Genomic DNA, 11,388 nt, shown 5'->3' with positions numbered 1-11,388 from the left:
TACTATGCCTCCAGTAAATGGTATGTTAGATGTAACTCTTCATTTCTGAGACTGGTGCTAATAAAAAGGACAATACTTCAATTCACACTTCAAACACTGCTGCTTTATTCTCAGTGAATAACAGTCTAAACATTCCCTAAAGAGAATCAGTGTACAAAAACTAAGAAAATTTGCACAAAGGAAAATGTCAAATAGATAAAACCTTGGCTTAAAATGTTAACAAGGCAAGACATTTCAGTAAATGTGCACTAGGTAATGGCAATAAAGCACCAAGCAAAAGACATTTCATGATAAACCAAAGAAGCTCACAAAAACTAGAGTAATAATAATACAAAACCTGCTCTAAGCTATCAGTCCAGATAAAGCTAAGTGGATTGTTGTATAACGGTGAGTGGACTGTCGTCATAGCAATGATGCCATGGCAACTTCTCCAAGGCAATGGTGCCTTTTGACCATATCAAACGGGATCCAGTTCCTGCAAACATCACATGGGATAACAAGGGAATGTTTAGGTCTTAAATATCAAAGGAAGACCAGGAATTACAAGGGCACCACTCTCTCTCTAAGGATATAGAGAAATGATCATCAAACTTGACTGTTTGTTGAAACAGGTTGATGGTAGAAGTTATGTCACTGGAACACAACAACCACTTTTCAGTATTAACTGAGGTGGTCCCATTGCAGGTTTTTTTCAGACTACCAGAACAAATTTCATACTGAAAGCGCATTAAAACTATGGCTTGAAATGTTATTGGGATAATGTGTATTTATATCATAATTGAATAACTAGGTTTTAAAACTACTATTGTTTAAATACAACATGATTGAAGGTCTTGAAAACATTAAATGCTACATACCATATGCAACTATCCTAAGACCCTCCAAAGAGAACACAGATGTTATAAAAGAGGTAGCTTTACAATATTTGCAAAGCTGTTAACCCTTAATGTTATTGCAATTGTGAAAATGGTGCTAACACGTACTAATAATAACAATATGAGAAATGAGAAAAAAAAAAAAAAACAGTAATTTTACCACTTTTCCTGCAGGTGCAATAGTCTACAGACCAGATTCTGAAAACAAAAATCTGTAAGAAAACATTAATTTTCGCTAATCTTATTTTTGCTAAACTGGTAACATTTTATGAGAAACATAAACAAAGATGAAAGTAGCCAAGTTGTAAATTTGTCATTAACCAGTCATTGCATTCCATGTCCCTGACCATTCATCAATTATGTAAATAAATTAAGATTTCTGGAACAATTCTATTTTAATATTTATCTTCCCTGCAAATGAACTATTAGCTAAGGGATGTTGATTTCCAAAAAGGCATATAAATCTACAACATAATCCATTTGCAATTTAAAATAGCCATTGCTTTAAGATGAAGGAGGACCAGCAATGTGTGACCAGTCACTAATGACAGTATTCTAAATGTCAGTAATTTCAAAATCTGATGTGTGCCTGCTATTTACCTTGATTACCATACAATAATTGAAAACAAGCTCGCACGGGAGATTGCTTTAGACTAAGAAGTCCAAAACCATTTTTTCAAAATGAAGTCAGAAAGTTCATGATCTACCCAAATCGTATCTCTCTAGTGTTTAACAGAGCCAAAAATCTCCACAGCAAATACACAGTCCTTGTGGCATAACTTCACCTTCTAGTATCAATATCGAAAATATGAAACATAAAAACAAAGGATGATTAAAAGGATGAGTGATGGGTTTAAAAATAACTGTGGAAAGAGACGATTAAAAATGTGTACACCTTTGTAACAAGGAGATCAAACATGAGGTACGCAACAGTCCTATAGCTTTCTACTAATAGAAGCCATAAATAATATTTATGTGCTGCAAATATACATAAAGCCTGATATAACTCTCTGCTGCTGAAACAATGCAAATTACCCTGCATGTATTAACAAAAATTACAATAATAAGTGACATGGAAACCTATATAATGCATTCACTAGCAATCAAAGGGTGTGAACATTTGGTAATTTTTGATAACTATTCAAAAGCCAATATTAAGTAACTTTGAAAGACACTATTGAAAAGCAATCCTACTGACATAACTGTTTTACTTTGATCTCCTTTTGATTGTATGAAATGTATAATACACGCAACAACTAAATACTACCAGCAAAAACCATATAAATTGGACAGTTAAGTGCGATTTCTTGAAAATTTACAGAAAGAACAGTTTAAAGATTGTTTTTTGTTTAAAAGATTATGTACAACCCTTACACCATTTAACAGACCACAATTCTTTTTCAAAAATAGCAAAAGCTATGTAAAAAGAAAGGAAAGCTCTGATATATCTTAATAACATTTCAGCTCAAATCACTCTTTATGTCAGTACTGCCCTTACACATAACAAGCTGGAAAGAAATGTCATTACTTTGATTATTGTTTTATAAATTGAGCTAGTTCAAAGGCTTCATGGCAGTTGGCAAAAAGGCCACTGCTGGGAGTACATACTTTAATTTTGCTATGTTAAAAAAAACTATTTGATAAAGTGCAAATATAGCTTTAGAAGTAATATCACCAAGCCATTATTGACCATAGGAGAAATTGACCATTGCAGAAGGAAAATAAATACAACCAAAAAAACAAAAAAACAAAAAAAAAAAAAAACAACTAACTACCATGTGAACAACACTAGGGAAATTAGTGACATATTCCATGAATGTAAAATAAAATACACCAGCTAAAAATTTCTCAAGGTATCATTCAAAGAACTGCCATTTGAAAATAGCTAAATGACAGAAAAAATGCCACCAACTTTGTTACACTCTTGATCATGTACAAATTGGTCTTTTTAATCATATAAATGTACAGTATATTTCAAGTCAAATGAAAGACACATAACTACATCAAAATACAACATTGTTTTTTTTTTAACCCTTATGGAAGATTTTTCTTTTTAAAAACTAGGTGCACTAGAAAAATACTGGATGGGTAAGTGTGATACTCGTAAATACTGACATAAACCAGAGATAATAATAATAATAAACGCAGTGAAAATAAACACAGCAAAATGTAAACTAGATCATAAAAGGGGTGGGGCTTTTACAACCATTGCACTGTGCCACTAATAATGTATAATTAAACAAACATATTGTGTGTCAACAAACAAAATAACAATCAAATGAACAAACAATTACCTTGTCAGATTGGTTATAACATAGAAGTAGAGCTCTATTTCCATGGTTATATGTAAAAAGTAAAGTCTGTTTTGTCAACATGTGTGATATAGTTACTATTGTCAGTTATAAATTTTTAAAAACATTTATTGATTTAGTCTTATATCAAAAGAAGAAAATATGCCTTACTCAAATTATGCTTCTATAATTACTGTTCTTTAAACTCAGACCACCGATATGTGCAATTTTTTAAAAAGTCTTTAAAACACTGACATACATTTAAAACTTAGTTAACTGTGATTTCCATTGCAAAGTGTAGAGACATAAAATTGAGTGATTTAAATAATTGGGACTTGATCACAATATGACATTATCACTGCAGTCATATGTTTCACTTCTTCAAAACTACAGATTATTGTGTTTGGTGCTGGCCTGTTAACACTTTGCAACTTACATTTACCTTTATACAGTACAGAAATATACAATAATTTTGTGATACCCAGTGAATGAATGTAAGGTATTTGAGTGTTTAAGAAACAACACTGCATTTAGATGAAAATTAGGTGTGTACAGGCTGCAGCTGACAATCACTATTCTCAAGATACCAGTGCATTGTCCATCCTCATTTTGTTTTCTTTTGTGAACAGTTCTTTTTTTTTTTTCAGAAGTCACCACTCTTCATCACAGTCATATTGTCTCGATCTTTCGTGCAATACATCAGATTATATCTGCATGTCTATTGGACATGTTCATATTACTCATGCTCATACATAGTCTGGACCTGATCATCACAGGCATTAACAGTGCACTTGCTCTCTGTTGCCTTATCAAAGGTTGACAGAAGTTACCAATCTAAGGGTAAACACAACAGGGGACCCAGGGTTCTTAAAACCCTGGAATTATACAATAACTTTCAAATGCCGATAACAACACATAAAAAACCCATAGTCCAACAAAGAACACAGTTGTTGGTAGCTTGAATTTGTAAGGCCCACCCAACTCTCCTCCTACGAATGGCCTTCTTCTAATTATTAATATCGCAATTGCAACGGCTGCAAATATGCAAAACATTGTGACAGAAAAACCCAGAGATCCAGGCTTCACGACGAATGGCTCTCCTCTGGCCAGGTGGACAGCTGCTGCAATGGTCCAAGCAATACCAATGCCCAGGAATACATTCACAGCATTGCTGCCGGTAACATTACCAATGGAGGCATCTGCATACTTATCTTGAATTGTTGCCACTTTGCTGGCAAAAGTATCTTAAAAGATAAAAAAATGGAAGAAAAAATTATTCCAGCAAAGTTATCCATCAACAAGTGAAAAATATAGTTGGTTCTAATACTGTTGCAACTTTACTAGCAAAAGATTTCTTACAAAAATATGTAAGTACAGGGCAAATATAATTTAGTCCCTTAGAAAATATTAGGCCTGTAGCAAAGGTTTTTCAAAAATTTGCTGCAAATTAGCAGCAATACAAATTTTTCTTGCAAAATCCTTGTCGCAAACTTTTCTTGTTGCTATAGCTTGAATTCAATATTTTATGAATGTAAGAATTCAATTCAATAGAAAAAGTTTAAAATGCATCTGAAATCAGTCTTGTCCTAATTGCCATTGGGGACCAATTTTGCCAATCAACAGCCTGGAGAAGCAATAATGGATCTGGACTTTGAGGTTCTCTGGCAATAAGAGCAAAGAACCCTTGGTGCTTGTCACTTGCTGTCATGGCAGATAAAGAGAGAATTTCAAATTCAGTCTTAATCTGACTAATGGTAAATTAGCAAGTGTTCAAGGCTTTCAATATATCTTTTACTACAATTCAGAACCAGACTGCCGATTTTGGTCAACTGATCGTGAGTTTTTGGTGCAAAACTTTTCCAAGCCATGATCTGGGAACGGCATGTGCAAGCTGTTTCTCACCTGGAACACTTGTACCCAGAGCAACAAATGATATTGCTGTAACTGTGTCCTGCAGACCAATGGTACAACCCAGATGTGAGGCCAAGTCAGTGATGAACGCTGTCAGGACACCAATCATCAGGATTGATACAACAAACGCAGCCCAACCACCAAGGTAATCTGGAAAAGATATGTATATATATTTATTTATTCATTTATTCTTGGGACACAAGTTCATCATTACAATGACCATGCCCTGACAATATATTCTACAAATATGGCACTAAAAGTTCAATAGCCATGATATGATAATATTGCATCATATAAGATATTAAAAATCAACACCCTACATTCAATAAATATACTTATTAATTACTATACATATGATTAGTAGAGAGGCTTGCAATTAATATAATAGCGTTCACATGACAGGGGATTCCAGCAAGAGAGGGAATCCAGAAGCACACAGGTACAAAAATATAAAATTCTTCCTATCACAAAACTGTAGCACTTACATGACATAAAACAATCAATTATCGTCATTATAGATTATACAGGCCAAACACATTTCAGGACCATAGCTGGAGGGAGGAGGGACGGGGGTTTCAAACGAACTGCCCTGTTTTGCCACAAATAGGTCTGCTCTGGGTAAAAATTGATCTAGGTACACAAAGGTTTCATGGTAAATTTAAAAAGATCCAGTTTCTCAGAAAAAGAACCCCCCTCCTTTGAAATTGCTGGCTATGGGTCTGCATTTTGTAGCTAATTTTCGAAAACACTGTGCTATGTTCAACATGTATGTTACCTGTAGGCGGTGTAGTGCAAGCAAAAAGTAACTTCCAGAAAATGGTCAGGAAGTGCATGACATAATCCAAGCATGAGGGCAATTTCTCCTCCCCTTCCCCATCATCATCATCTCCTGAAACATAAAAAAGAAAACAATAACAAATTTGTATCTGTAGCCATCATTATTTACATCTGCATTACAATTATAACACAAAATAACACAAACTTTAACCAAAACCACTCATTTCCCCTTTTGTCCTTATACCAAATTTTTTGGTTTCAACAATTTTGGATCAGGCCAGGCCAGGCAAGGGATGTTTCAATGTCATTTTTAAATGTAAGATTTGTAATTTTAAAAGAAATGGAATAAAGCTGATATATTCATGTCCAAGATCGGTGCTAGGTTATACTGTCATCAAACATTTTCCAACAAGGCAAGACTGCTAGTGTACCAAAAGACATCAATAACCATTTGAGTTCAATTAGATTAACTTGCTTCCCACATATTATTTCTAGGACCAATATTGGACCTTAACTTGATAAAAGTAAACAGACAGGATTTCAAGGAACTAGACAAAATATGCTCATCAATCAATGCAAAATATATTTAGATCAAATTTAATCAACAAGCTCTGCAGTAACAGGTGACTATAAATTTGTGTACATGGGTCGGTCTATTATTCATGGCATAAGGGCATCTTGATTGTTCTGAAAGGTTATTGGTTTGAAGACTCATTGATACCAAGGTTCTATAATCAAAAGGTACATTGTTCTGAAGTCAAAATGTTTGTTGGTCAAGATGGTTATAGTATGTTTGTTTGATGGTTCACTGGACTGCACTAAACTGATATCAAAGGAAACTGTTGGTCCACTGAACGTTTGGACTAATATATTTTGAAAGCCTCAATATTTCCCCTATTTGAGATCAATTTGCCTTCACACCAAGGAACCAATTAATCTTATATGGATGCACTTAATGTTAAGCTACTTGTTTACAATCTTGGTCTCTATATATGAATAAGTAAAATCATAATTTTTTAAAACATGAATGTTATTCTACTTATAATGGACTTTTCATTGAAATGTCACACAGACAATGATATGGCTAGATCAAATTTCTGCAATCTTCAACATTTTTAGAGATATATTAATCATCATTTAAACTCAATCTTAAAATCAAAATGCCCCTGATTTAACCACTATAAAACACTGACAAGAAAAATTCTGCTGACATACAATTTAGATGTTCAATGAAAATCAATGATCTTAAAAGCAATAAAAAGTACAAAGTGTCACAAAACAAACAAGGTACTTTTGAAGGCCATGATCATTCGACTCATTCAAATCTACTGTCAAAAAGCACTATGCAGTATTGGACAGCACAAAACTTGATCAAATCAAAAGGTTTAGTATTAAGCACTGCCATTCTAATTCTAATAGTATGGATGTCCAGGAAAACTATTTTAGATAAATTACCACAAACACACTTGACTTGTTCCAATAGTGACCCCCATGATTGCAATAATGAAATTAATATCCTGCCTTTCTCTATATATTATAGTAAGAATCAGTACTATATATATATATATATATATATATATATATATATATATATATATATATATATATATATATATATATATATATATATATATGAAAAAAATTGTAACAGAACATATATTTATAAAATATTTTGTAACAAGGATAGCAGAATATTAACAGAAGAAACACCTGACCAAAAAATAAAGTCATATAAAAGAAATATACAAATTCTTCTTTCAATATAGCATTGTCTTAATTCAAGAGGAAGTTTTCGGAAGCCTTGCAGGACAAGGTTGAAAAGCTAATATATACAGAAAAATATTTACTAAAACATACGGGAAAGGTCTGTCAGGCAAATAAATAATCTGTCACAAATATATATTACAAGAGTCATACCTGCTGATCTACAGCATGCTCTAGATGTATATTCTTTTATTGTATAAATAAAAGATATTTCAAAGCAAATAAGTCACACTAATTCAAAACATGACAGAACATTTGCCAAATGACTAGCAAGGTTACAATAAGGTTTCTGTCAGATATTTCAGAAAAATCTAATGGCTTCATGTAAAGCAAGAACTGCTGTGTGGTTTGTTATCTCACACACAATGTTAGGTTTAGTGCATGGGATCCCCATTTTGTCTTGAAGGGAGCTTTTCATCAAAATCGTTAAGCTTGAAATCCACAGAGACTTCATATGACATGGCAAATGATGGCAATGAATAGAAGATCATTAATCACAAAAACAGAAAAAAATACAATTTATATGTCACAATTTAGGTTTTTCCTGAATGTTTCCAAAAGGTTCTTCCCAGACCATGTAATGTTTTCAAGGCCAATTTTCAAAATGAAATGCTGTTTTCTTTATCCTTTAAAGGACAACTACAGGAATTATGTGTGAAAGCAAGTTATATGCCATGACAGGACCCTACTGATTGTTATGCAGTTAGTACCATTGTTCTTAAAGGGTCTAATTGGCACTTCAGTTCAGGCAGTAATCACAGTAACAAAAACTGAAACTTAACTGAAATTACTTAAAATATCATTAACATTATATCAAAAATAAAACAAATGAATGACTGATAGAGCATACAGCACATCCATCCATAATTCCTTCCATGCTAATTTGCCAACTATGACAAAAAGCTCTATGCAGGATATAAGGATATATAAGAGGACTTGGTGCCATTTGTTCTCAGAGCTGCATGATGCTTATCAGTGCTTTGATTCAGTGCTTTGATTCCGTACTTTACCAGCAGACGACCACCCGGCACCTGAGATTCAGAGAGTACTGACAGTGACTTTCCTGCACCAGCATATATACTATACCTGTCACAAATTTTGATGTTGGTAACGAAGTGGTATGATGACAACAGAGGTGATTGATACTCGGGGTGCTAATCATGGGGTCTACTGGAATTTCTTAGTCTATAGCTGTTAGTCTATAGCTAGTTGAATTAAGTTAGCATGCTATATAGAATTCTATGTTATAATATTATACACACGTGGTGACCCAATATCCTCCAAACTTGGATATGCTGAAAAGGTTACACAGATCCAGTTGTTTACAGTTCAGCTTGGTCATCAGTATCATTGTATGCTGATTGGTCAAAGTTGCCTTCCAAAAATGCAAGCCCATTTAATGTTAAAAAGTGACATATAACCCTTATTATTTCAGCATCCTAACTGAGATTCTGAAGCCGTCTAAAAAGCCGTATACTTTCTGTTGCCAACAATTAAGAGGCTAGAGGTCAGTCAAAATCAGCGCTCTGAAACTCAGCCATTTTCACATCGAACAGTATATACAACGAAGTCAAACAAACCCCCGCACAATGCACTGCCATTTAATCAACCTAGCCAAACAGCAGGAAGTGAGCTTTGGGAGAATTTGTGAAAGGGAGTCAAAATCCTTGTAGCTTTTTTTTAACAAGTTTGGACCTCTCAAAGTGGACTGGTTCAGTTAAATGTACCACTGGAATTGAAAACATCCTGAAGGTGGCAGGTGTGCTTGTGCCTAATAGCAACTTCTTAATCCTTCTATCCCATGCAACCCTGACCAATTCACATACATGTTAGTCAATAAAAAAGACAAATAGAGTTACTGAAATTGTTAGTTGTCATGTTTGTTATTACATCATACCAGGATTTCAATAACTGACTCTTTTAAATGATTACATATGTATAAACCTGTTAAGATATTCATATAAAATGTGGGTGGAATAATTGAAGTGTCTGGAGGTTCTGAATAAGCCACAATATCACTCCTGCCAAACACAAACAAATAAATAAATCAAAATTTTCAAAAATTTTTGTAGAAAAAAATGATACAATATCATAATTTTTGCCATTTTCAATGAAGTTTTTTCTCAGTCAATCACCTGAACAATATGACAAAATCCTAAACACACTGTTAGTGTGTTTATGACCGGAAATTGTGACTATTTATAGTGGGTTTCTTAAATAATGTGTCTTGTATAACCAAAGTGGGTGTTGTTTGCATCATACAAAATCGATGTCAAATCATCCAATTAAGGAAACAATTTCCTATCATTCTGAAATATTTCTAGTCAGATAAAATGTTTCTTTTTGCCTATTAAAAGAAAATTAATATATCAAGTCTTTTTCATGCTTATCCATCCATAACTTGACTCCAAGTTTTAAAATGTTTTAGATGGTGATAATATGACAAAATGCTTGCTTTAGTCAAAGGGTGTTTATTCTTCCTCAGTGTGTCCTAATATACACTATCCTAGATCTTAGAATCCAGAGAGTAACAGTAGCTGAAGACCAGGATTATAAAAAAAATCAACTTTTTCCAATCATATTGCCTGTCAAGGACGTCACACTTTCGTGACTGATAAAACCAAGAATTCTATACGGCTGATATGTAGCAGTTGGTGCAGACGTAAAGGCCATGATAATATTTACATATTCTGTGTTCATTCAATTATGTATGAAAGCACATGATTCTGGTCAACAAGGATAATAATCATGAGCTCTACACCTACAGAAAGCATGTTTATTGGTTTGCCTGCATCAAAGATAATTAAAAAATAGTTCTTAGTCAAAATGAACAGTTTAACAAGATGGATCACAGGCAACACTCAGAAAACTTATAATTTATTGACCATTCAATCAAATTGAACATGTCAAAGTTTTTTTTTTATTATTATAATAAGTCTAAAATCAAATTTTTAATCTCTTTTCCATAATCATTTGAAAGCACAACTCACCTGCACTGACACTGATGGCCTCGAGAACCTGTTCTTTCCACGATGAAGTACCAATGAGAACTGCCATGTTGGCTTTCTTCAACAGCTTGTCTACTGTGCTCTGTAAAGAATATTTATCTTAAATATTATGCAAACATGATATCATCATAATGTAAGTAGTAGCAAAATGTGTTGGAAAGTGAAAAAAATTTTGCTAATCACAATCAAAGGCACACAATCACCCCATGTTGTGATAAGTTATAACTGCATACAATAAGAAAGTATTCTGAATACAATAAGAAAGTATTCTTTTGTTTTTGGTATTACCACTATGAAAACCACATTAATGATTAATCTGAATATTCTGTATGCAGGTAATGGTCTTAAATTGTACAAAATTGGAAAATTGTACTGAAAGCAAATAAGCACAGAACTATGTACATTACAATAATGAAATAGATTTACAGTACTTTCAAATGTTCTTTAAAAAACGTTCTTTTGTACAATTTGTATAATAATTCACAAGGTTCAACAGAAGACATTCTCATATGTCAGTTGCATATATGAATAAGACTGAGACATGAAGTTCCATGAGCTCTTAAACATTTTTTCGTAGATTTATTCCTAACTGGAAAGCATTATTATAGAATAGTTAAAACATTTACCATATAAACAATGACTGAACTGTATAAATGTATACCACCTCAGAACTTGTATTTTGTATATTTGGTAGAAAAAAGAAAAAGCACCAAACATAAAAACTGATATTGTACATAAACACTGTTCTCTGGGGTATGAGAT

General features: G+C 33.2%; 1 protein-coding gene across 2 annotated transcripts in view; it reads right to left on the bottom strand.

The window, feature by feature from the left end:
* Nucleotides 1-81: 81 nt before the first annotated feature.
* LOC106171046 (sodium/calcium exchanger 1) overlaps nucleotides 82-11,388 on the bottom strand; it is a 61,160-nt gene continuing 49,853 nt past the window's right edge. For both annotated transcript variants that reach the window (XM_013551140.2, XM_013551141.2), the window contains 4 exons: nucleotides 10,609-10,708; nucleotides 5,853-5,966; nucleotides 5,069-5,227; nucleotides 82-4,410 (listed from right to left, as the gene is read on the bottom strand). In XM_013551140.2, coding sequence (XP_013406594.1) covers nucleotides 4,034-4,410; nucleotides 5,069-5,227; nucleotides 5,853-5,966; nucleotides 10,609-10,708 — 750 coding nt within the window. In that variant the 3' untranslated portion in view covers nucleotides 82-4,033. The remainder of the gene's footprint in view (nucleotides 4,411-5,068; nucleotides 5,228-5,852; nucleotides 5,967-10,608; nucleotides 10,709-11,388) is intronic.

The sequence above is a fragment of the Lingula anatina genome, chromosome 2, assembly GCF_051362555.1.
Source record: "Lingula anatina isolate TDL-2025a chromosome 2, LinAna3.0, whole genome shotgun sequence".
NCBI lineage: Eukaryota > Metazoa > Brachiopoda > Lingulata > Lingulida > Lingulidae > Lingula > Lingula anatina.
The sequence above is the reverse complement of the archived record's forward strand: the minus strand, read 5'-3'. Positions and strand labels throughout refer to the sequence as shown.